The 27,708-nt window shown below is 39.0% G+C and overlaps 1 protein-coding gene across 2 annotated transcripts in view; it reads left to right on the top strand.

Moving 5' to 3' along the window:
- rap1gapb (RAP1 GTPase activating protein b) overlaps window positions 1-27,708 on the top strand; it is a 105,474-nt gene that overhangs the window by 21,767 nt on the left and 55,999 nt on the right. Inside the window, exons 1-2 of one of the 2 annotated variants that reach the window (XM_072452218.1) lie at window positions 11,548-11,679; window positions 27,207-27,242. In XM_072452218.1, the coding sequence (XP_072308319.1) occupies window positions 11,636-11,679; window positions 27,207-27,242 (80 nt within the window). In that variant the 5' untranslated portion in view covers window positions 11,548-11,635. Of the gene's footprint in view, window positions 1-11,547; window positions 11,680-27,206; window positions 27,243-27,708 lie in introns of those variants that run through there. The other variant, XM_072452219.1, reaches the window with a different exon arrangement.

The raw sequence follows: 27,708 nt of genomic DNA, 5'->3' as shown, positions 1-27,708 counted from the left end.
GGGCAAGCTCTGTACTTTCCATCGGGCGCTTAAGAGTTCATAGGAGTTATCCCAACCAAACCCCTTACTGCTCTGGGAGTAAGGGGTCTCAGTTTGCAACTGGGATGAAGATCAGCACCTCCGAATTCGAGGCCATGGTTCCCGGCCAGAAAAAGTTTCCTTGCCCACTCCAATAGGAGGAGTAGGAGGTAGGTGGGGAGTCCTTGGGAAGGATGGAGAATGAGATTGACAGGTGGATTATGCGTATGCAGTGATGCAAGGGAGGTGTTTCGGACATGACTCACCGGTAAGAGTACCGGGGAAAGACCCAGGACATGTTGGAGGGACTATGTCTCTCAGCTGGCCTGGGAATACCTCAGGATCTCCCTAGAAGAGCTGGAAAAAGTGGAATGAGGGAAGCCTTGGGAGTTCCTGCTTGGATTGCTGCCTTGCGACCCGGCTCTGGATAAGCGGAAGAAGATGGATGGATTAGTCAAAGTTTTATAACCGATGCAATAGTGACTTAAATTTCCCTCAATTGCATTTAAAAATCAGCACAGCCTTTTTGAATCTGCATAAGACAGTGCCCTGGATGTGAATGTCCACGCTATTCCTATAGGACACTATTTCACATCGCTCACTATAATATCAAAATTTCAATATATTGCCCACCTCTATGTAAATGCATAACTATCCAATAAATTGTACTCCCGTGAACTTGTTTGCTATAGTATTATTAGTCTTGTTATTTGATAGAGTTGATGCATTGAGAGACTTGTTCTCATTGCTTGTGTCACCGCAGGGTCTCCCAGTGCTAACAAGCGTCTGTAGTTGTCCTCAGAGTGTCATAGACACTGCAGGAAGTAGACTGAGTCTGCCCACTGATCTCTCACTGAAATGCCAGGCTGGAAACACAGCCAAATGAAAGGTCTCCTCAGCTCTTTGATGCATTAGGACTATTGCCAAGAGATGCAGCAATCACAATGAAACATGCCCACATTCCAGCAGCTGATTTAAGAAAGCACCACTCACAGATATGATTAATGCCCGTTGTGGAAAATACTAAACAAAAGCTTGTTTTAAACTTAGTGATACTGTAGTTGGTTTAAAAAAAATCACCTTCCTAGTTTGCAAAACCACATGAAGCAATTATCAACCATTATTTGCTTTGAGGGTTTTAATCAAGAAAACTAATTGGCAATCAAAATGTTGGACTATACTGTAGTGATTTGAAGTGCACCCATAGTGCAATCTTTATTGCGACATTGGCAAAAAATAGTAGATTTTTTATTCAGACAAAATTATTTATATTTTTAACAGTGTATTTGGAATGTGCGCAAATGTGCAGTTAAAAGTCCTGCTGAGATTCAAGTCAAGAGCAAAATATGATCATCATAAAATTAACAACAAAGGGAGAAAACTCTTTTTGAGGTAATTTTAATACTTTTAATAAACTACTTCTAATTTTGCTTCTTCAAAGCAACAATTACAATGTAATATATTTTTCAATATATTTACAACCTCTAGTTCAGGTATAATATATAATTTTTCAGGTTATAGGGTATGCTATGCTTGTTTCTACAAAGTTATGGAATACTGTTCTACAGTATGGCATTACAAATTGGGGCTCAACAATTTTGGATTTATTTATTTTCATTGTAATGGAAGTATGAACAGCTAAATATTACAAGAATAGCCTGCATGTTTGTAGAGGTCTGAGTTATAGGGTTTAGCAAGTTTCATATAGAATAAGACCAGATATTTTGTTTTTTGCAGAGGAAATGCTAAAAAAATACCTGAAAAACATGCATTATTTTTGTGATCACGGTTGCCTCTCCACAAATCTGACCTGTATATGAATATGTTTTATGCAATACTGTGGGAAATTCAGGACATCCCAATAGACAAGCATTTAGCAAACCCTCCACCAAAAACGTTACATGGTATACTTACGATAAGCCCTACAAAATATGAATTAGGCCGGTGTCCAGGGGCTTTTTCAGCTGGATTTTATGTGAAGTGGGCTGTAAATTACTCTGCTTTGCCTTTGCTCCAAATTGCTCTAAGGGGGCATCCACACATTCTTGGTGGTGCTTTCTCATTCATAGCGGTCTCGCTTTCTTAATGTTGTCAAAATGGCCAAATGTGACCATCACAAAGGAATTCTCTCTCCAAAACTAAACATTATTTTCGCTTTAAAAGATCCCAAATCCACTTCAAAACTTTTTTATTCAAAGGTTTGAAAACACATAGTCTTATAGTATATATTCTGTTCTGGTCTGATTTTGTTTAAAATGATATCAACACATCTATCATTTGTGAACTGTTCCATCATGCTATGCACCAAACAAAAAAAATAAAATAAAACAGGACTGTGTTATTTAAATAATGTTGGCGTGTGTTGGGACAGGCATGTGTGCCACCACGTACTCATGTGTCACCACGCTCCCCAGTCGCACAGCCTGACAATCTACACATCAAATTAAACCTTATATTCATTCCTTTTTGAATATGTAATCCATTTTCACGTGCAACAATCACAGCCTGAACACACACGGCCTTTGTACAGAAAAGCACAAAGTAAACGTTTCAACTTTCCTTTATACCTTGAAGGCTCTGTACATGTCAAACTTTAATATTTCCCCACAAGATTGGTCTCAATCCGTTCGTAATGGTACAAACAAATGAAATCCAGTAAAACAATTAGGTCCAATGCGTATGTTAGATCCATGAAGGCCTCCCTGTTGCAGAAAAAAAAGTTTTTGTCAACTCCATTTTTCCTTTGCCCATATCAAAGAGAATAGAATTTTCACCGCAATGTCCTTGCTACAGAGGTTAACAGGAAGTGTTAGCTTTTGATTGACACCAAGATTAGCCGATCAGGACGGTTTTTGGCAGTTCTAAGGCCCAGTAAAGCCAATGAAGTGTCACATAGAGATGCAAATTAAGTCCCACCTGTTAGATTACATACTGTGTTTAACGCTACAGACAAACAGCCAATGGGTAGGCAAGCACGGGGATGTGTAATATGTATGGGGGTTTTTCCAAAAAGTTCCACTTTAGAGCCGTGCGTCATAAAAAGATGGTTCTCTGCACAAAACATGCTCAAATAACACTTGTTTTTGTCTATTTTTGTATGTAGGTTGAAAAAGTCAAAAGTTATCAAACGTTTTCTAAATGTGTCCAATTTGGATAGATTTGGATAGATTTGGACAAGGGAATGGTCCCTTTATCCAATGCCTGGTTAAAGTATTACAAAAAGTGTGGTGAAATACTTGTTTCTACAGATAATGATCTCACATTTGAAACTCAAGTGGGCAACTAGTTTTTGTAATGATATAGTGTATTTTAGGCCTCACATACAAACAGCAGCTATAAACACCCTCATTTTTACAGAAAACTTAGGTGAGGATAAAGAAAAACCATTTTGGTGGATGTTCCAAGATGTATAACTTTAGTTCAGTCAGACTTAGAGTAGTTCTGACTGTTGAGGGTAAAAATAGAGAATGTTACCTTTACACAGAGACAGAGTTTTTGTATATAATCCACATACTTAAAAAACAAGTATGGTTTTAATTTGGAGAGGTGTCTTTAGAGACAGTTGGACAAAACACATTTTGTCAAACCAGTTTATCTTTTTATTTTAATTTAATTCATCCACATCACACCTAAAAAGTAATTATTTACAGCTTTATTTTAATCTACTTTTAATCAAACAATAAAGTCAATCGATTGATTCATGTTTGAGTAAGCCAACATTGTCCAGCATTTGAGGCTTGATTGCTCAGAAAATTTCTGTTTTCACCTACCCCCTATTCCCTCCCACAGCTACTTGTGATTATTGAAGAAAAAAAATCTGACTCGTAGTCATAGGGTTCAAAAATGTGGTGTAGCAACTTTTCAACAGTAAAAACCTAATTAACAATCCACTGAAATGCCACTATGAAGCGTATCAGTTCTGTAGTTTTTGAACAGAACAGCAATGCACCCTTTTCTATTATTAGACTGTTTTAATTCTATTGCAGTTTACAGTGAATTGTTCAATCTGGAGAAGAAAACTGAACAGAACCAAGCGTTGTGCTGTTGTTGTCACATTATGAGACGGATTAACAGATTATAAAAGAGGAAGCACCATTTAGTCAGCCTTTAGTCATCTTTATCCTTTGTCTTTAATTGACAAATGTTGATATTTTGTCAGAATCAGAATCCGTATCAGAAAAGGTTTATTGCCATTGCTAATGAACATAATTCACAAACATAGGAACTTGCTTTGTTGATTCGGTGCAACATAAAACAAATAACAATGATATTTGTCACACTTTACAAACCATTTCAGTGTAAAACATCCCCCTCCTCTTCTAGCTTTGCTGCTGGTGTCTGGCAGGCATTTGGAAGGTTTATCTGTTTAATTCTCAGCTTTTACAATTTATTTATTTATTGAAATGCTGCACCTGTTTGATTCCCGCGCAGAAGTCAGATAAATGTGACTTGCGCATTCAGACTGCAGTCACTTTGCAAAAGATGAGGTTCAAATTTGATTTAGTACCACATGTGAAAGTGGGTCACATTTGAAAAAATCTGATTTAAGCTGTTCACACCGTCATGTAAATATCAGATCACATTCAGGCAAAAAAACACCTGCAGTGTGAAGATAGCCCATCATGATCTGTATATGTTACGTACACCACATATGTTACGTATACCACAAAAAAGTGTATGTCTTAAGTTTAATCTTCAAACTCCTGTCTATTTTTTTTAAAAATCTTAATTGCGTGCAAAATTCCTTTCCCATTGCCATGTGTATTTCTGTCCATCTCCTCGCTCCTCAGTGGCACTCTGCTCTCATGGCCCGCAGCGGCGTTCTGAAACTCACCAACTTCAATTCACTGACTGAGGGCTGGCTGACTGAGGACAAGAATAGTTCGTGCGGGTATCTTCTGTCTTTGATGAGGGAGTTATACAATGTCAGCACCGCAGATTATCTTGCTACTGAAATTTGCACCAAGCAGAAAGTGAGAGGGGGAGAATCTTGTTTGTGCCTTTGGTTACGGCCCAGTAGCTTTCATTGCTGTAGTGACCAGTAACTTAAGCACTGTGTGAAATTAAATAATAAAGAGTTGAGGAGATAAAAGGAGATCAAATCTTAAAAGCTTTGTTCTTGAGCCAGCGTCTGTCTGTGCGTCTCTCCTCTTCTGGGAGAATGAGTGTGCATGAGCTGCCTGTTTAGAATTTAGAGAAGAGATGCTCCAAGACTGATGCTGGTATCGGGAATTGGTCCAGTCAGAATTTAATGAGTGGTTCTGGATGATGGTTAGGCTAATCAGTTCAAACATTAAAGGTTATTTACCTCCAGTGTTGATGAATGTATTGTATTGTATGCACTTGAAGTATAATTACAGACAAAAAATCAGGATCTGTTTTGAAGGGGGGAAATCCAGTACTGATCACATCAATAAAGAGTTTAAGATGCTAAATACTAAAGTATTAACTTTTTCCATATTTTCTTATGTTACAGCTTTATTCCAAAATGGATTCAATGTATTTTTCAGTATAACACTACAAGCTTACTACACATTTAGTTTTTCCCATTCTTCTTTGCAGAACCTCTCAAGCTCCATTAGGTTGAACAGTGAGGGTCGGTTCACAGCCACCCTCTGTGGGTGAGAAAGTATAAATATAAAAATTACATCATATAAAATTCATGTAATAAAACTCAACAGTATCCTTTTCAGTTTGCAAAGTCAATTTTCATATGTCAGAGATACATTATCAACAAAACAGCTCTCAGTGAGTGAAGCAGATGAAAAGCATTTCCCCTGGCAAACAGCTAGGGGTACTGTTGCTCCAAGACAACTTCATTAGTCTGTTTTGCCTAAGCCTCCTTTGACGGCTCCTGTTTGTCACGGCTGCATAAAGCCTCGGCTTCACTGAAGCGTGTTGGTTTTTCTACTTCACAGGGAGCTCTGAATCAAACACACTTTATGCATTGGACATTTTAAGGCTGCACTTAGGCTGCCTTCAAAACACAATTGATCAAAGTCATTACCCTTCAATTTTTTATTTCAGTCTTACCTCCTAGTGCTATATCCACATCAAATAATGAGCCAAGTGCTCTCCAACTCGGAGTAAAATGGAAACGTGGTTGGGCATTTGAGGTCACTTGATGGCAGGGATGAAGCCGTGTGCGTGTGGTAAATATTTAATACGTCTGTGCCCTGCTGTGCTGTCCCCACTGGGAGCAGCTGCACTGTAACTATGCAAAGTCCTTACCCCTGTGAAGCACATAAACAGAGCACTTATGGCCCTGAAAATGCATGAACTTGTCACCTGAAACCCAAAGGGGAGGGGCATAGGTGTAAATGTTTAGAGGGAACCTTCAGGAACATTTGTTTATTGTAAAGGTTGCAAATGGTGCATAAGAAATAATAAGGATTTAAAGAATGCAACAAAAAAGTCGGGGGGCGGGGCAGGCCTCTATTTGTACCCTGTGATGGACATAAGGGTGCTGCTGACGGAAAACGTGAAGACAGAGTTAAGGATTAACGGTACAAAGCAGAAAAAACAAACAGGTTGACACTGTGACAGTTAAATATTTCCTTAAATGTAAATGTTTGTGCTGTAGGAATCAAACTTAGGATTTTATTAGAAGAAGAAACATATTTTTGTATTAATTTTCAAATTGTATATGGGAAACAGCACATACTGTACATCATTTCAAATGGAATAATACCAGTCCCAACATTTGCCAATTTAAATGCATTCTAAAATGCCTTCTAAAATATGATTTAAAACCACTTCACGTGTTATCCATCCATAAATAATTAAATAATGAAATCTGATGCCGCTTGTGGTCGAGTGGATACAGCGTCGTGAGTTCAAACCTTCCTCTCGACAAGTGCTGCTTGTCCTTGCCCAGTCTCAATCCCATTTCGCTCTACACCGTCCTGTTGAATAAAGTCCTTCTCAATATAAATGTTAAAATTATTTTCAATGTTATGTAATATATAAATGCAAAAAGAGAGAAATAGTAGCAGAATAGTGTGTTCTCTGTCTGTGAGTTGTTTCCATTCTAAGGTTCCACTAAACTCAAAGCCCTGTGTCCAGTGTGTGGTTGGGGACACACAGAGCTGCATTACTAGATTCTAAAATATCAACATGTGCATGAGCTCATGATTTGTGATTGACGTCGTTATCATCTTTTGAGATGCCGTCACTCTTGTGTTTGGTGAACTATATCTCGCAGTTCAGCCTCCCACCCCTCTCCCCGATTCCTCCGTCCAATTCTTCCATCCAATTCCTCCATCCATTTCCTCCGGCTTCAACCTGCTCCAGTGAAAGACAAGGTTGACCTGCTTTAGAAGAGCACTCATCCAGACTCCACAGAGCTCTCAATGGAAACACCAGCCATGCACTAATCACGCCACGCTGGCCTTGTCCCCTTTTCACCTGCCATGCGCACATCACACACAAACAACATCTTTCTTCTGCAGTATTTTGTCTTAGAAGTGACACGAGGGGGAAGAAGCTACAGTGAAAAGGGCTTTTAAAATGTCGTCTCTTCAGCGGTAATAACACGTTCGTCAGCTGCAGTCTGAGTCTGGAGAATTATTCTGTGAGAGACGTGGCATTTGGGTCAGTGTCATCAGGAGGAAGGGGGCGGTCTCACTGGTGAGGTGCAAATGTGTCAGACCACTACGTTGTGAAAAGAAAAATAACGTAAATATTGATCTAACATGGCAAAAAATAAAGAAATAAGATTTAGCTGTACAATCTTTTCTTTTGGTCTTTTCAAAGGAGCATAAATAAACAACTAGTTCCCCTGCCTAGTTTCTATAGTGAATTTCTTATTAGTATGTTTTTACAAGGCTCCTTTTGGTCAGTTCTTTGATTTATGTTGGCCTGGGACACAGGGCTGTTGCTGACGGTCATTTTAGTGGTCAACTAGTCAAACTATTATTTTTATTGTACATTAAAAACGTTTTAAATACATTATCAATTAAAATAACTTGGTATGGTGACTAGAGAATATTTAAAGGCGTAATGGACTATTTTTGAAGCGGAAGTGCGCATTTGCACTCTCCCCGTGCGGACCTGCACAAGAGCATCGCGGCTAGAAGTGCGTTTGTTTATTAGCGCGACGCATCGCATCTCTCGTCTCCTGTAGATTTCCGTCTCTTCTGAGCCAGCTCGAACTGTCTATCTCAGTCTTAATTTTGTCCCGTACACTGAGGGAACTATATTATGATAGATCCATGCGCTTAGACACAGGGAAACATGCCTCTCTCCTGGGGACGAGCCGCATGCGGCTGCAGGTGAGCAGTAGGTGCTATGATTGATACGTGGCAGGACTAATCGGCAGTCCACGCCACGAGGAAACGAGACTCAGATTTGGGCCAAAAAATCGTCCATTACGCCTTTAAGTGTATTACTGAGGAAATTCAGATTTTTTTCTTTATTTGCATTTCTAGGTAATAATGCCTCAGTCTTTAGCTATAAAAGGTTTTTTAATCTTAGTTTTTTAGAGTCCATATTGTCAAGATAATAATTATGATTATCAAAAAACAAATGATTAATTTTTAATAGTTGACTAATGATTCGTTATTACTGTAATTGTTGCTGCCCTAGACCAAATAAATGACAATTGTGCATCATGGCCTGCTGGTAGACTCACATAATTATGTAACTGTTGATACATACTCTGTACAAAAAAGAAGGAAAGCAAAGTTTTATTTGTAGTATGTATGATTAAGTTTGACTACATCGGGCTAAATTACAGTAGATTCACCGTTGGCAAAACTCTGGATTTTTGTGTTCATGCTGCATATAGCCCTGAGGTTATTACCCAAATATATTACATTTCACAAAATTTTCCTTTTAGATTCAGCTTGTGGTTCCATTTCGCAGTATTTACATTTCCACTGTTTGCTTGCCATGAAAAATACGCTTTAGATTTCGTGCTTCAATTTCTTTGTGATTTTAATGCATTTTTCCTGTTGTGTGAAGCACTTTGAATTGCCTTGTGTATGAAATGTGCTCTACAAATAAACTTGCCTGGCCTTGCCTTGCCTTCAATGTAGGACTATTACAATCAACCTTCCTCGCACACCTCTTTCTCCTCTAAAATGTTTTTTTGATTTACAACCCATGTCTGGCTTAAGTCAATCAGAGGTAGTTTCACAAAAGGTTGAGGGGGGCAGCCAGAGGAGCACCCCAAATCTATTGATTACTCAGAATCTTTACGGGAGACAGGTTCGTGTGCACTTGAACCTGACGTGACAGAGACAGATTACAGCCTCTGAGCATAGGAGAAAACCCACAGAATGGGATTAGAGAAGAGGCGGCCAGAGGACGAAGATTTGGGCTATTCATTGTCCACAATTCAAGTCAGATTGATATTATTCTAGATGTTTTAATTCTCTGATCCTTATCCAATGAAAACTCACATACACTACGTTACAAGCACGCCAGGAAAGCCGGAGAAAGTAAGTGTTCTAGTTCCATTTAAACTGATTTTTCAAAATGCATAAACCCGGAACCCGTTGTTTGCACCTAATCGTTTTTTTTAGCTGTTGTAGACTGGGAAGAGTGGTCGAGTTTGGTTGTTTAGTGCACTCAGAGTTCACTGTGCATGTAAATGCCGTGATAGATTTTATTTTGACTGGCATTTGTAGTTTGTGTGTGAAGAAAACGTTATATTAAAAGCAATTGACAAGTGCCTCAATAGAGTGCCAATATTGGGTTGTAACGTTCACTTTTAGGCCCGTATTTCGACCTCGATCTGAGCGGAAATGGGAGCATTGAGGAGGTAATTTTCTGACATCTTGCGTAAACAGTGCAGCGCCTTACTCAGCTCTTTGCTGAACACCTCCAGCGCTGGACAACTGTTACTGTGCGGCCTGGGCCAGCTTACAGAGGAACGGCGAGTTGGAAAAATCCCCACCGTCACCATCACATTCACCCACAATCCTTGTCCCAGTCTGCGTAAAACTGCACGACAGCACAACACAAGAGGTCTTGATCCGCACGTACGATCAGGTTTTGCGTAATGGTGCTGTGCTTTGCTGCAGTCCTTGTTGTCCTGGACTTGGTCTTGGTTTAGTCTGGTTAGATTGTGCGCCGAAGTCTGCACACGCATCTCTGCCTGTACATTCCCTGCACTTGATGGCAAACATCACCGAGAGCTCAGAGGCCTAGCACCGGGACTAATGCAGCAGTCTGAGTGTGTGCGCTTCGGGGTCATCTGCTCTCGTGGCCCTGCTGCTGCCTGCCCTCCTTTATGGATCACAAGTCAAATTTACAAATAGAAATGTGTGTGCGAACTGCGGTGCATTCTGTGCTCAGCATCTCCAGGTTTTGGACCTGGTTTAGTCTTGGTTTAGTGGTAGACTGGGAATAAGCCCACATGCGCTCCATTCCCCGGGGGTGAAACCGAGCTGGCCGTGTTGCACAAATAAAGGTGAATCAAATAAAGAAACCACACTGCTGAGGCTGTATTTCAATATTTTATTTTATTCAGACTTTTTGGAACAAATTGAAAAATGGAAAATGAAACTATTTTATTGCTCACTTCTTTCTTTGCCTGAATATAAGGCCATGACAAACATCACACACACAAGTGGTGCTTTTGAATGCCGTTATCAGTCATTGGTTCCAGTGTTCTCGCTGGGCTGAGGTTGAAGGATGGCGGTGGGACAAACCGTGCAAGCGCCGTAGGCAGCGCGAGCGAAAAGCACTACTTTACTATCCTATTTAGATCACTCTTTTCATACCTGAATATTACCTGTAGGACAGGGGTGCCCAATCGACCGGTCGATCGCAGTGGCAGTGGGGTCGATTGCGCTTCAGGCAGTGGGGTCGATCGCGCCGAAAAGCGCTGAAAAGTGCTGGAAAGCAAGGGGGCTGACGGGGCTGGAGCGCAAAGCAGTCGCACAGTGTGAGTGCGGCTCGCAAAGTGGAGCCACGGAACGCACAAGCTCAAAGGAGGAGAGGAAGAGGGAGAGGAAGGGAAAGAGAGAGGAGGATACAGGTAGTTCCAGAGCGTAATCTCACCTGTAAATGCATTTTTATTCTTCACAAATCTGTTTGTTGTTGGCCTGAGCCAAAGGAAAGTTTCAAGCCCCTCCCCCGAGCGTTACCATGGAGCTGATCTCGCTAATAAATTATATAATGCTTAAAAGAGCTACAATGAAGGGCCAATAAGCATACACTTATATTATTTAATCCATTTGTGGCCATTTTATTTTTAAATTAATATGCTGTATTAAAAGAGTGGGGAAGTTAATTGTTATTAAAAATATATATATTTTTTGGCACCGACAGCATGAAGCCAAATAAATTACACATCAGTAAAACACATACTTTGCTTCGCTAACATATCTGGGGTGCCATGTGTTTTGTTACCCTGACAACAGAATGTCCGGATACACCTTTCTCTCAATCCAGCTGGGATGGAGAGTATAGGCACAATAGTAGAGGGAGGGCTAGCAACAAGCACACACCCATGCATATTGAGCACCCTCACATACTCCTGATGAGGGCTGAGACAAGGAAAACGAGAGTCAGAGGTGTGGATAGACAGAGCAAAGAGAGCGAGCGTGTGTGTTCGAAACTACTGCACTTCTATCCGGCTACGCCACGGAGGAAAACTCATCCCAACATGTCTCAAAGGAAGAGGAGTTTCACCTTTGGAGCGTACGGAGGGTAAGATATTATTAAGGGATTATCTTTGTGGCGTTTTAGAAGGAGCGATAATGAGATGGCCGAGAAGTGGACCTGTTGCTTGTTCAGGGAGGAGAGTGTTGAAAGTGACTATGAAGGTCTGGAGGGTTGAAACGCACCTGTCGGACAAGTGAACAGCAGAGACTGGTAGTAAAGCAAGGTCACAGTCAAGCTGCCGGTGCATTAAGTGTTATTAGCGAACAGCTGCCCACATGGCTACATAATGAGGCGGCAGATCCTCTACAGGGAGATGGAGAGCTACTGGCGGCTGATTGCTACATTCAAGGACACATGTCAAATATGGTTTTCACTAAAGATGGAGGTTATGCGGAGTGCAGAGCTAACAAAAGTAAGGCATTGGTCAAAGGATCATATTTGTATCCAAGTTTGAAGTTAGGTATTGCTTAAAAAGAGGCCAAACTAAAGTTTAGAGGCGCTGTACCTGATACCTGTACCTTTTACTGTATCAAAAATGAGAAAAAAAACGTATGAATATTTGATTTTAAACTGTGTGCTGCGGTACACCAAAATGCCTTCTGAGCATTTTTTTCCCCTCACAATAATCGTAATTCTAAAATTTGATACCTTGAGTACCCAGAGTACTCCATTATAGAGTCTAGGCTTACAAACATTAGCATGCTAATAACACAACTCCTTTGCGGAGAATAAAACACTCTATAATAAGATGCAGACAGCGCACAACGGTCTGATTCTGACCCTAAGAGCTGCATTTACAATACATCTGTAGGGTTTAAGAAAAAAGTAAGTAAAATGAAAGAGAAAGTATAAGAAAGATATCACTCTAGAAACGTTTTCTCTCTTTACACCAAATCAATTTCTCCCTTTTTTTTGTATCTGACAAAGTCCCCAAATTTCTGTGTAGCTTCAGACTAAATGTGGTGCTAGAATACTATAAATGAAAGACAATATAAGAGTAACATTAAGTGTAGATTTTGTTCAGTCTCTCTCTTGATGTTTTTGCATGAATAAAATGTGTTTTTTTTATTAGTTATCTGTTCTTTGTTGTTTACTTCTGTGCCTGCTTTGTGTTGCAACACTGGAATTTCCCCATTGTGGTACAAAAAAAGGCTTATCTTATCTTATCTTACATTTCAACCAGAACTGGTCAATATAATATAAACAAGGTAATTAACTGACTTTCCATTTGACAACCCCTATGCATTTTGTTTATGGTGAGAAGAGAATAGATCAAATTTCTAACCAAAACAAGACACATTTTCTACAGTACTTTGATAGAGGAGAAATGTCGGAGGAAAGGTGTGTAAATATAGTGTCTTTATAAACATTGAGCACTTAAATGTGGTGCATAAGAAGAACTGCTGCTGTTTACATGGGACAACATTGTCAGCATAAAAGCATCATGATGAGTTGTTGAATAGTTGAGTCCAGCACGAGTAAAATATGCTTAAAGGGAAATACTCTAAATTGCATTTATCATGAGCAAAAAGAGCTGCTTGGTAACCGTTTTCTTGAATACAATCTTTTTCAAGTCACTTTATAAAGCAAAACAGAAGAAGTTAACTCGATAACAGCATCTTTCAACTGCTGAAAAAGTGGCTCCTTGTAGAAGTGTGTGCTGTGTTATGACTGATGTCGTAACTAAACTAAATAATTATTGTTTGGCTGCTGTGAGCGAAGTCTGGTCCAAGCACTTTCAGTTTGACATTTCAGAAATAAAGCCACTAAATGCCAAGAACTGGGACTTTGAAACCACTCAACATGTCGATAAACTTCAGCTAGGAAGTGCAATGATTCTTGAAATAGTCACAATTAATAGAAAACAATTAGAGGCAGCAGCGTCTTGGTGTGCGTTGGTGTTATCTTCCTCTGTCTTTACAAAACTGTATGCATTAGAAGTGTAGCAGAGAGAGTGGCTTTACATCGACTTTGTTTGACGACCCTATTAATGCAAATAGGGTCGTCTGGTCAGTCCTGCAACTAACTGCCTCAATCATAAGGATCTTTTTGGCGTTTTGCCTGATTATTTATCAATTTTGTTGCACCTCAAGTTGTCACAGTTTGAGGTCTGTCATTTTTGTCTTACAGAACCATCGCGTTAACACAGAGAAAGGAAAAAAGGCTTTCAGCAACTTTGCTCCCTTAAAAACACAGAGACTTTTTAAATTAAATCATTTTATGACTTTTAATCATTTTATAGCACTGGTCAAGGACTTCCTGCAGTGCTGATGCTCTTGTTTTATATAATTTGATCTCATGGTGCATGTGTAAATGTATTTTTATGTGTATTGGTTTGGGTTTGTTTGGATATCCTGTTTGTTGGTTATTTGTGTTGTGTTTCAACTGGATACCCATGCAAAAGAGAACGTAAATAAAATAAAACAAATTGAAATTTGTTCAGGATGTAAAGCTAAAAAAAAAACATTCCCAATACTTGGTTTGTTTGCAAACAATTTTGTTGTGGCAAGTTTTTGCTGTGGTGCCAACAACTCACCTGCAATAGGTAAGGATCAAACACAACGTCTGTCTTCTTGAATTATTGCCCCATTTCATTTTCAGTGAGATGTGTTATCTAACAGCGAAGAGGCTACAACAGATGGTGACGTCTTCAAAAAGGCGACAACAGCTAAAAAAATCATGTGAAATTATTAAATATATAATCCTGCTACACTTAACATAGTCACTGTCATAGGAAGTTTTATTGACCTTTTTTTTTTCATTGTCTTGCGTGTATATAATTTGATGTACGTAATAATATAATATCTATTTACTACTATGCAGATTCAGACTGTTTGTTATGCCATTCTGTGGAAGAGTTGTAACACGTGGTAATTGAATACCTCCTGCTCTGGCGCCTCTCTAGCTCTGTCTGTGAAGCTGTATTGATTTCACACTTTTGTCTCTGAGATCACACTGCTTCTGGGAACGTACGTCCTTTTTATTTTATTGTTTTATTGAGAGCCCTATAACTTATATGTCTGACAGTTTTGTTGAGAGTGGTTTACGGTGATTGGACAGTTTTTGTTTGGTATTATATTGCGCTTTGGGGATAATGTTGGTGCTGTTTTTATTTGTGAGCAAACAGAAGAGGAGACATGAAGGTGGAAGCTGCCACGCTGCAATTTGACATTTTAGCCAGAGGTTTTAACATTGCTAATGTTAAATGTTATAGGACAAACTCTTAGCCACTGTTATTTGTGTTTCTTGCAACAGTGAAGTACTCAATTTCCTGTGTGGTCATGCTAAACAGTCAAATAAGCACAAGTAAGTGCAGATTAAGTGTACTCTAAAAACACTAGACAGTGGAGCACAACAGTGACCGTCCACCAGTTGTACAGAAGTACATTTTTCACTCATATGTCAAGTTGAATTTGTGGAAAAATAATAATTACATAAATAAATAAATAAATAAATAAAAGACCATAGTAAATGGTGGGCCAACAGCATTTTTTGTGCAGTTAAAAGATCTCCACAGAGGGAGGAGCCTATTTTCTGCTGACAACATCTATATTCATCAGGGAATATATATATATAAGTTTTTTTTTCTGTATAGCAGCTTAAAAAATAAACAGTTATGGTCCATTTGTTGTTAACAGAAATAATGGCCAACACTTAAAGAATCCACAAAAGAAGAACTGTTATTTTTAATAAAGACTCCAATTCAATAATTGGCCGTGTGTGGATGTATGGTGTTGTAAGACAGTTTGCACAAAGGAAATCTTTCTGAATATTAACAGCCGTGTGGTGGTTGAAGATTACACAGCTTCGTTGTTTGTAAATCACATTGAAAGAGATAGTCACCATCTTCTCACACTGGCTTTTACTTTGATGATGTGAAGACAATCTGCAGCTGCTGTGATCAGGTTTGTGTTGTGATGGATCAGCTGTGCGCTGCTGCTCTCTCATTGGTGTTTGGTCAAATCGAAGGCGTAGCTGTGGACGTGGCATTTGCCTGAAAAAGTAACAAGATAAAACTGTTTGTGAATCTTGCAAGAATCTGTAGCAGGGAAAAAGCGGATCACACAGAGAAAAATATATTCTACTTGAATTCTGAAGTGGACGGTGCAGTTGAGCTCCATCAGCTCTTTTTCCATTAGTTATCTATGTCGGTGTAATCCCTCATTCGTCCAGGCGTGTTCCATAGTAGAAAAAGCTTCAGTTGTAGTCATCTGGACTCAGTTAGAAAAAATAGACGTTTCGACTCTCATCCAAGAGTCATTGTCAATAAAAGAATTTAGATCGAGAACTCCGATATTAATACTGTTCTGTGGTAAGACCCGCCCATTCCTGTCGGAAAAACTGCAGAGAATTTTTATACAACACGAAGTCCCTGTTTATTTTAAACCAGGAAACACTTTAAGACAAAAACTGGTTCACCCTAAGGACAAGTGCTGGATCCTTCAGTAGCAAAGGAGGCTGTAAAATCCAGGATCCAAGACACTGATCCAAATCTACTAACCAACTGTATTTCTGTGCCAAGCACATCATTTACAAGACACGTTTTTGAAATCCTCATAAAAACTAATTTCCATCTTATCCTAAAACTGTAATTTACCTAATGTTATAGGTGATGTTACAAGAAGACAAACTAAATGCACAAAAACCAAATGCAATCACACATAATTGTCTTAACAGATGCACAGTAAATTAACCACTGGTTTCCATATTTAGAACAGTTGCTTATCCTAAGCCTGCTTTTGTTGATTACTCATTCATCTGTGGAGCATGATACAAATATTGGGGCAACTTGTTTTACTTTGCTATTTAAAACAGCAGAATCACAAAACACCATAATTGTGTTAATGATGTCTTGTGTACTGATACTGGCACTGACTCCAGGGCCGGTGTGGTTCGGGATTTTGAGGAATACATGTGGTTTCGCGCAAGAACACGTCTAATAACTGGGAAGCTGCAGCAGACCTCTGCGGTCTCCGACAAAGACAGACTCTTGGGGGTCTTGAACCGCACTTCGACCGGAGTCAGTGTAGACCCGGCGTGAGAGTAATACATGCTCTGTGAGATCAAACTAAAAAATCACTTACTTCTCGATAGACTGTTTAATTCATGCTTTAGTTATAATCTTTTACACCCGCGGATCATCATTTTATATTTTGGACATTTTAAACTGTAATATTGATCTAATAAACAAAAAAACAACCAAGTCTGCTGATGTCTGGTCAAAAGCTGCAGAGCTGATTTCCACAAGTGCAGCACAGCGGACTTCCCTGATGGTCCTGACTATGGCGGAAGATATTTGTCATTTGTGCAAAAATGGCTACGCAACGCTGATGTATCACCAATTACAAAAACACATTAAAGAATACATAAAATAACATAAAAGAACAAAAACGGGGCACCAATTAATAATACAAAAGAAGCCGTGTATCAGGGATCACTCTTAAATACAATTTGAGTGGATAAATGAGAAAGGAAATCAATAACAACATGGATAAAGCTCTTGGGTTTTCAACTCTGCATAACTTGTCCCCTTTAAGTTGCTGCATTGTTTAGCATATTTACCATATAGCATCATGAACATTTTGCAGTGTCGCAAAGTATACAGATAATGAGGCCCAGTAGGAATTTAGATTTAGTGTTAAATTAATAGGCATAATGTAACTTGCCAGGGAATAATTAACATGCCTTCAATATTATATGAAGTACCAGCAATTTCAGATGACTTTGTACAAATGCAGAACCAGCTTTTTATTCTGTTAGACTACATTTGCATTCATTGCCAACATATTTAATGTAATTTATAGTTGGTGACCGTGAGGAATTATCGTGTTTGTTTTTGAGGAGAGAGGTACCTTTTTTACATTTCCCCCCTATATAAGACAAGACTTGCCTTGTGTAGAACTGTTAAGATAATTTGTCATAAGAAAGCAGCATCTCCTGGGAAATGTATGCTTTCCACATAACAAAGAAACAACAAGCGCTAATGGAAGATGTCCATATTTAGATTTAGTCTGTCCTTGAATTACATTGTCTCTTGTAAAATCATTTCCACTTGCAGTTTAAAACAAATTACCTGGGGCTCTTAATAATAATTATATTCCTTTCTAGCTCTTGTAAACAAAAGAGAGGAAATAATGTGTTTAGTAAGACAAACCAAGACAGCAAATAATCAGTTGCGGTTTGTGTCAGTTCTAAGCGTAGATAAAATGACTGAAATTTTTTTCAACTGAGAAGAATCAAGCTTTTGTGTTTGAAAGATGCCACCACTTTTTGAAGCTATTCTGAAAATAATAATTACTTCTGACAGAGAAGATATGGAACATTGTGTTATTTTTGTTGCGCACGGATAGCTCCAGTAATTGCAGAGATAATTATAATAAACCAGGACAAACATCTTCCTTTCAAAATTTAAAAGACAAGACTGTACCATAGTATCAAGTCAGAGCTGCTGCAGCGCAGTTTTAAACGACTACAGTCTAGAATATTATGACGTCACATGAATGCAACATGTGGTCACAAGAGCTTATGGCCTTCAATCTCTTTTTTCAAACTGCAGTTAGCTCTTAATGTATAAACATTTGTGTGGCAGCAACATTGTCCAATCTGCTTTATTTAATTTGATCAACTTTCATCCATAGATTTATATGTGGCATTCTAAGCAGCTTTCTTCCATAGGCAGTGTTGGAAAGAATACTTTGAAAATGTGTTTAGTTACAGAATACTGAAATCCTTGATGTATTCCGTATTCTGAATACTTGGAATACTTTCACATTGACTTGCATTATGTTTTGGTGTGAAAATACGACAGCTTTTTGTTTTTGTTTCACCGTTTGTTATGCATTTATTTATAAGATAAGAGAGAACATTTATCACTAAACAGAGAAGGAAGAATTGCACATGCTCTCACTATAAAGCTGCGTTTTCCAATTCATCACAATAATTAAATGCAGCTCAAAGCCTACATTTTATGATAAAATTCCATGTATTCCTCTGATTTGAGGAAAGTTACTGTATTCTGAATTCCACCAAATGAAAGAGTAACTGTACCAGAATACAGTTAATCTGAAGGAGTATTCTGAATATGTATTTTAACACTGGCCATAGAACCATAAAGATCACAGAACTGTCCAAAATCCCATTTGTAAAATGATTTTGTATCTAATAATATTAGATACGGAATATAGATCCAAAAGCTAAAGTTGCATGTAAAGTGTATGTGCCCCTTCCGCTCTTCCCTTTTTCCCTTTTCTTTCCCTCTTTCATTTATCTTTCAAAAGCTAATTGCCTCCTCAGATATATATATATATATATATATATATATTATTCCACAATTTTTACATTAAATTATTGCATGATTTAAAACCTGTAATATGTTTTTTCTTAAATTTATGAGTAAAATACTGAAAAAGTTACAAACTACAATCTCTAAATTGAAGACTTTTTTAGCCTGTCCTGCCTTAATTCCTTTTTTTTTTTTTTTTTTTTTTTTGAAGATTTTGTTGCCCGTAGGCTTTATTACACAGGAAATGACAGAGTGAAATGGGGGATGAGAGAGAAGGGAGGACATGCTGTCATTTGTCGGGTCGTGCGACCAGCTGCACTTGGAGCCTGGCACACGTGTAGTGCGCTGTAACTACTCGACCACCGGGCAGCACCGCGCCTTAAGTCCTTCTACATATCACTATATTACAAAGATACATTTTGTATTAGGACGCTGACTAAAAGAAAGGAATTGGATCCAAACATACACAAATAACCTAAACTTGACCAACTATGTTTGAAATGCACACAGTTCTGAGCATAAAAACTCTCTGCCCACACAAACATTAAGACTGAGAGTCCTAGAGGTCAAAGGTTATTTGATCAAGTGGATACTTTTGTTTGTTCAGTGGCGCAGAAAAGTAATCTCTAAATCTTAGACTGAGGAGTGGAGCTGCTCAGTGGAATGAGAAGACACCATTTTGTTACAGACTTAGGAGACTGACTATACATCTTTTACAATTACAATTACATTTTATTTTATTTTGATATTTCAGAACATCTGTGTATGCATGCCACATTTTAAGCAAAATCCTAAGCAGTAACATTGGCTCAAAATGTAATCAAAATCCCCAAATAAGACTAAAATACCAATATATTTATTATAGTGGTGACAGGCTGGCCTCTGTCATGGAAATAGCATCGGGTCAGGAATTTAGCTTTCCAGGACTTTCCAATTGCTGCTAATATTTACCTGGAAAGTCTAATTTTGTGTTTCTTTCTTTCAAGTGGCACATTCACTCAATCTCCATAAAATAATTTACAAATTGACATATTTATTATGCCTGATGCTTCTCCTGCCACAATTTGGGTTTGACTTGCCAGAACCAAAAACTAAAATATCATATGTAGAGTTGACGATCGTGGCAGACAAAGTGAAAATAGAAAGCAGTTTGCAGAGTTCTGAAGAGGCAATTAGCTTTTGAAAGACGATAAATGAAAGAAGGAAGGAAAACAAAAATAGGGAAGGCCAGAAGGGCACATCATTTTACATACAACTTTATCTTTTGGATCTCGTTTGATTATTCAGAATAGTTTATTACATTAGCTGCTTCAATGCTATAATTTGCTGAGCAACTGTGATGTGTGCAGATTATGCAGATTGGCCTGTCAATTCAAAATAGCCAACAGTCAAGAAAGTTTAAAACAAATGACTCCAAGTTTATTGAATTACCTAAATCTTTACTTATTATGCCAATAGGGTCATCCATGTCAGAGTTTGTTTATTGAATGATCAGATCCTTTTTTGACATATCATTCTAAAAACTACTCAAACAAAGCCATCAGGTATGATTTAAAGGTGCACTATGTAACTTTTTCTGGTGGAGGGTCCGCTACCTGCTTGTCTCCATGGAGATGTTATTGCTTAGCTCTAAATTGAAGTATGGCATTGAACGTATCAAACCATGGAGACAAGCAGCAATAAGAACACATAGTGAATGCAAGATATATGAGTTTAATGTTATACTGCAGGAATTTTACATAAAGCAATCACATCTCAATGGAGATACTTTAATGCAGGTTTTACTGTCTGATGTTAGTTTGTAAGTCTTAATAGATTTATGAGCAATTGTTCCTGTCAATATAGTAAATCAATAACGCTTGAGTTGCTCCACTCAAGAACTGACAATAAATACATTCAGCCAATCTGCCATGGATTTCCTTTAAACTGTTCAATTCTTCTTATGAAATCTCTTATTATGTGCAAATATACGGCCCATTTGAACACCGGGAGCTCATTTAACGTAATGATGAACTGGTAAATTGTTAAAATTAGAATTTCATGTCAGGCTTTCTCAAATGGGGTGCCGTAGCATGAGTGCAGGGGTGCTGCAGAAATGTGTATAGAATGTTTAGAATGAAGACAAATTACTGATAGTCATGAAATAATTCAAGTGTTTTTCAAATGTACCATCTTCCACAGCTGTTCTCTGGCGTTACGCCGAGAACAGCTGTGGAAAGCCGTGTCTTGATGAGCAATGAGCGAATGGAAACATGGAGCAAAAGCTCACATTAGAGTTGACTTAAACATCTTTGACACTTTTTAATTTGTGTAAAACAACCCAAGAACCACTGAAATGCAACCTGCTGTATTCTTAATCCCAGAGCGAGTCTTAATTAATAAATGTGCGCTGCTCAGATAATTGTGATCAATCTTTAATCATGCATCAATTATATGAACAAATATTAACAGAAGAAGGCACTTAACCTGCTTCCCATAACTGTGATTATCCTGAAAGAGGAGAAGAGAGGAGCAGAGAGGAGCAGAGAGGAGGAGAAGAGAGGAGCAGAGAGGAGGAGAAGAGAGGAGCAGAGAGGAGCAGAGAGGAGCAGAGAGGAGAAGAGAGGAGCAGAGAGGAGCAGAGAGGAGCAGAGAGGAGGAGAAGAGAGGAGCAGAGAGGAGCTGAGAGGAGCAGAGAGGAGCTGAGAGGAGCAGAGAGGAGCAGAGAGGAGCTGAGAGGAGAAGAGAGGAGCAGAGAGGAGCAGAGAGGAGAAGAGAGGAGCAGAGAGGAGCAGAGAGGAGAAGAGAGGAGAAGAGAGGAGAAGAGCAGAGAGTAGCAGAGAGGAGCAGAGAGGAGCAGAGAGGAGAAGAGCAGAGAGGAGAAGAGAGGAGAAGAGAGGAGCAGAGAGGAGCAGAGAGGAGCAGAGAGGAGCAGAGAGGAGAAGAGAGGAGCAGAGAGGAGCAGAGAGGAGAAGAGAGGAGAAGAGAGGAGAAGAGCAGAGAGTAGCAGAGAGTAGCAGAGAGGAGCAGAGAGGAGAAGAGCAGAGAGGAGAAGAGAGGAGAAGAGAGGAGCAGAGAGGAGCAGAGAGGAGCAGAGAGTAGCAGAGAGGAGCAGAGAGGAGAAGAGCAGAGAGGAGAAGAGAGGAGAAGAGAGGAGCAGAGAGGAGCAGAGAGGAGCAGAGAGGAGCAGAGAGGAGCAGAGAGGAGAAGAGAGGAGAAGAGAGGAGCAGAGAGGAGAAGAGAGGAGCAGAGAGGAGCAGAGAGGAGCAGAGAGGAGAAGAGCAGAGAGGAGAAGAGAGGAGAAGAGAGGAGAAGAGAAGAGAAGAGAGGAGAAGAGAGGAGCAGAGAGGAGCAGAGAGGAGAAGAGAGGAGCAGAGAGGAGCAGAGAGGAGAAGAGAGGAGAAGAGAGGAGCAGAGAGGAGCAGAGAGGAGAAGAGAGGAGCAGAGAGGAGCAGAGAGGAGAAGAGAGGAGCAGAGAGGAGCAGAGAGGAGAAGAGAGGAGAAGAGAGGAGCAGAGCAGAGAGGAGAAGAGAGGAGCAGAGAGGAGAAGAGAGGAGCAGAGAGGAGAAGAGAGGAGAAGAGAGGAGCAGAGAGGAGCAGAGAGGAGCAGAGAGGAGCAGAGAGGAGCAGAGACACATAGTCCTGTTAGGAGCAGATAAGACTAGTCTTTCTGCTTTACACTTTTAACAGCATTTAGAACACATATTCTGTATTTAGGTTATTAAAGGAATAATAGAGGATTTTGGTGCACAATCCACCAATTTCACACTGTACTTTCCTGTCAATAAACCCTATTGTGGTGGGTACTGGTGAGTTAATTAAATAAATTTATGGCAAAGTCAAAGAATAAGGTTTATGAATCTAGTGAATTTATTCCCGGAAGTGCAAAAAAACAGAGTGCAAAAATAAGTATTTACAGAATATTTACATGGATTGTCCAGGAGGGCCACAAAATCTTAAAAAAAAAAACAGAAGAAAAGAATGAGAACCACTATTTCATGTCTTTTATGTGATGGCGAGATATAAAGTTTTTGTTGGGGTCAACCTTGTTCCTCCCTCTTGTGGCGCTAACTCCAAACCACACGGCAGCAGCGGGATATATTTCAACCGTACCATCTGCCAAGTTAATGTTCCCAATCATAACAAAAGCTCCACGAGACTTGAGGCACCGGCTACAAGTGCAGTGTCAGTATTTACAAGTCAAACACATAGTTGAAAGGTTGTGCTGTGTTTGGTGACAGTGTGACGCAATGACATGCCATTGAAAACAGCTCAGATGTGAAGGTTTTCTGTTACTTACAAGCACATTTTCTCCACAACAAAGTGACAAACTGGTCCCGAGGTACAGTGGAATACACAGAGAGGAACCGATCAGAAGGTACACAAAACTAAGCCCGATGGCCTGACTCTCGGGAGTGAACAAGGCAATAATATAGGCAGTTTAAAGGACGCATATTATACAATTTTCCGAGCTTTTGACTCCCATACCATTGTTCCCTCATCAAAAAACATACCCGGAGTTGTATTTAGCTTCATTCACACTAGTTTGATGAATCCTGGTTAGAAAGTCCTCTCCACTGTGATGTCATAGGTATAGCTCAGAGATCTTCTGTGCTGTTTTGAAGTAAATCAGCTTTAGACTTCTCCGTATTTCTGCCTCAAATGGCATTCATTACAACTGTCTTCTTAGGACAAGATAGATTTTGTTAATCTCACCTGCAGCCAGTAGATAGAGAATGCTAAGTATCTCCTATTAAATTGTGTAAGATGTAAACGATTAAACCAGACTCTTATGTTCCTCACGTGTCTGAGCAGTTTTTGCCTGACAAAACCCTGATGTTTTATATCTTGTGTTATTTTGAGGTTAATCCCAGTTTCACTTTTGAAATGTTCCATTTCACTTTAGAAATTTTGAATTATTTTTTCAAAAAGAAATTGCAAACTTTTAAAGGGTCTTTACAATGTTTTAAACTATATCAAAATACTTGCCATACACATTTTAATTTGTTTTTATTGTGTGGCCCGTAGGCTTTATTAGACAGGAGAGGACAGGGTGAAATGGGGGATGAGAGAAGGGAGGACATAATGCAGTAAATCGTCAGAGTCAGGATTCAAACTCACGACACTGCGGCCGGCCATTTAATTGTGAAGCAGCTTGCAAACATGTGATTATTCAGATCATCTCATTGACATTACATTAATTCTTTATGCAAGGGCGTCATGTGATTTAATTACAAGCAAGATTGTTGCCTCTAAGCTATAATTTAGCTGCTCCCATTAGATTTGACATTGAAAAGATATAAGACTCATCTGCAGACATAATGTAGTAGACAGTTGTTAAAGAAGCTACCATTCTTATCTGCTCCATTAGTGACCTAAAAACAGTGCTGGGTGTAACTAAGTTACTAATACTTAGTAACTGTTTTAAAATAACTTCATAATGTAATGCATTACCGTGAATATACTTGTAATTAAACACAACACTTAGTTTGTTACTTGTAACCCCAACAACAGAGCTTAGAGAACGCAACCATCTACAGTCTAAAGAGGGAGCAAATCGAATGTGCTAAAAAAGAAAACCCTTTCACAGTCAGGTCACCTAAACCTGACACTCAACCAAGACCAGTACATCAGGACAATTGCAAAAAAGGACCAAAGCAGGAAGTGTGAACATTTCCTTAAATGTATCTTATTTAAATAATAATTTTGATATTAATATGTACTAAATTCTTTCTGGCTAAATGGTGAGGCTATTTGCCACACAATTGTCAACAAATGGATCTGTTATAGTCCTCTGTCAAACCTCTGTTTTTTCTGTTGAATTATAGGCATTTCAGATGAATATTTTAATGAAATTCTGGTAAATCACTTGCCATTTGCCTTTGAGCGTGCCCTCGTGGGTCATTGTGGACTATTTCATTTATCACTGTATGTTTTTCATCAGCAGAAGAAGAGAAATAATCAATATGGAGTGTTCTGTGGGTGTCATCCGATGATCGTAATAACCTTGAGATTAATGGCGGCCATACACTGACATTTATATGCACAGAACAAGGATAGTAGAAAAAGCTTCAGTTGTAGTCATCTGGACTCAGTTTGAAAAATAGACGTTTCGACTCTCATCCAAGAGTCATTGTCAATAAAAGAATTTAGGTCGAGAACTCCGATATTAATACTGTTCTGTGGTAAGACCCGCCCATTGGGCGGAGCCTTCCTGAAGTAGAAAGAGTTGTTTGTTTCAACAGAAACTCCCCCCTTGTATCTACCGAGCTAGCCTATTCAGAATCTTAATGGGCTATTAGAATCCTCTTTGTCTTTGTGAGACCCTGGCAGGGTCTCTATTTTTCAAACTGAGTCCAGATGACTACAACTGAAGCTTTTTCTACTATGGAACACGCTTGGACGAATGAGGGATTACACCGACACAGAACAAGGATGCATGTTGAGCTGAAACAAGAAAGGAGGACGTGGACATAATTCTTCAGTGACCCAGAAGTGACCGCACACGGAGCTCAGACTGAATCGCATTGACATTTTTCAACTCTAAACAAGACTTCAGATGTCTGCGAACAGGACTTTCCGAAAAACCTCTGCCATTACCTTCACAGTAAATCCATTCGGCTGTTTCCTCTCGAGTGTGCAGCCATTAGTAAGAGTGGTCACGATTTGATCCTCTCAGCCTTGGGGAAGTGCAATAAGTGGTCATCATTGGGAAACAAACTAATACTGTTGTGAGGGGAATGCAGGTAAAGGAGAGCAATCTGCAGTTTGTATCACAGACGTACTCAAGCTCTGAATGCAAACTGTCGTAAGGTCACTTCTGAAATAAATGAGTAGAAAATGGACGGATAACGCCACTCATTTCTTTACGCGGACTCAACTTGTAAGCCATGCAGTGTCTGGGCCAGTAGTGTAACTATAGAAAGTGTGGACTATATACAGCTGATTACATTTTCATATGGCATAAAGTATCGTTATTTGGGTTTTAAAAACTATAATAAAAGTAAATATCATGAAAACAATCAATCTGTTAAATCTAAACTCAAATCTATTTTTGGTATTGGTACTGATAAAAATTGGGTTTTTTCCTGAATAAAATTAGGATGTTCATGTTCATTAAAGCTGGAGAACCTGAGGAAGGTGGTTAAATGTGACAAACTAATCTCCAGCTCTCACAAACCATTTGACAAATTGTTACTATTCACTTGCATGCTTTTTTTCAAAGTGAAACTGAGGTGGACCACCGAAGTGCAGCCAATCAGAGGGTTGCTTTCAGCTCCTATGTAAGAAAAGATAAGATAACCTTTATTTGTCCCACAATGGGGAAATTCCACTGTTGCGACACAGATTAGGTACAGAAACACAGATTAGGATATCCAGGTTGACCAGACGTAAAATGCTTTACTATTAGATGCAGACAGCGCACAGTGGTCTCATTTTTGTCACCCTAGTTTACGTGATGAAATGACCAGATTAATTTTTGTTGAAAATTGCATCACGTGTATTTTATTTACGATAACAAAGAAGCTAAATGAGATAGGACTGTGTTTGTCATCATGCTATTTACATTAATATTGAGTATCAAGCTTTTTCTTTAGTATCCAACTCAAGTTCAATATTGTTTAATTACTATTATCTCCATCTTTGAGGCGTCATCATTTCCCCATTTTTTTTCACAACAATAACTGAAGCCATAGCTCTGTTCCTACTCTATGCTTTGAAATAACCGATCAGGCTTTTGTTCCAGCCGTGGATAAACGAGGCAGGGGCAGCAGAGGAAAGCTGTTCTTTTGGGCACCTACAGTTTAGTCCATTCAACCGTAGAGATGGTGCAACACATGAGTAGATGCGAGGGTATTTTGTCGGCTGTGTTGGTAAATTACATATTTAATTTAGCCGTGTGAAACTCTGCGGAAAGGCTCAGAGACATTTAGACGAGAATTGGATTTGTTTGCTCTACAAGAATGCCAAAGTCTATTAATGGATTAGAGCTGTGGTCAATAATAGTTCATTGCTGGCTCTTTTAGTAACGGGAGGGTTCATTGATTTCTACCTAGGTTAACATAGATTGGAAATATAGATGTCAAAATTCTTTCACTTAATGTGCCATGATTGACACCCAGTTTGAATGAATAGACTGTCTGCACGCTGCATATAATTATTTGTTCCATCAAGTTGTGGCCAATTGAAGAAAGTATTTTAACTACAGAAAAAGTGATAGTATTTATTATGTTGGTTTGGAGATGGAGATCATGAAGAATTCTGATGTTTTTCATTTTGTAATTATTATGTATCTCTGTGTGTGTTTCAGTGTGGACAAGAGCTTCTCCAAGACTAAAGTCTTATGGTGAGTCTGGGCTTCATCCTCACACATTATTGATCAGTCTTGAGCAGAAGGTTATGCAGGGAACGTCACACCGTCATCAACAACATCAAAAACGTATGAGAGTCACTGATGAGTAAGGACATTTTTACCTGCAGGAACTCAAAACACAAATACAATCTGAAAAAGCTGCTACAGTCCAAAAACAAATATAATGACTATAATTTGGCAAAATATTTAGTTTGTACCTGTAGAGAGAAAACCAGATAAAAAACATGGACACAGCAGCTACTCTCACATTTATCAATGATTCACACTTTGAGACATTGAGCCTGTTTGTTGTGGAATTGAATTGTTGTGCAGCAGTTGAGGTGTCCAACTGCCTTTAGCAAACAAGCTACATAAACTGTGCACATTTCGAGCAAAAATGGAAAAACGACTTTAAAGTTAGTCTGAGAGAAACAACAGCTCCACGGACAATGCAATGTTT

This window comes from Eucyclogobius newberryi, unplaced genomic scaffold, assembly GCF_026437365.1.
Source record: "Eucyclogobius newberryi isolate DKJ021-1_F unplaced genomic scaffold, fEucNew1.0.hap1 SCAF_19, whole genome shotgun sequence".
NCBI classification, from domain to species: Eukaryota; Metazoa; Chordata; class Actinopteri; order Gobiiformes; family Gobiidae; genus Eucyclogobius; species Eucyclogobius newberryi.
This window is presented reverse-complemented; position numbering and strand designations above follow the sequence as displayed.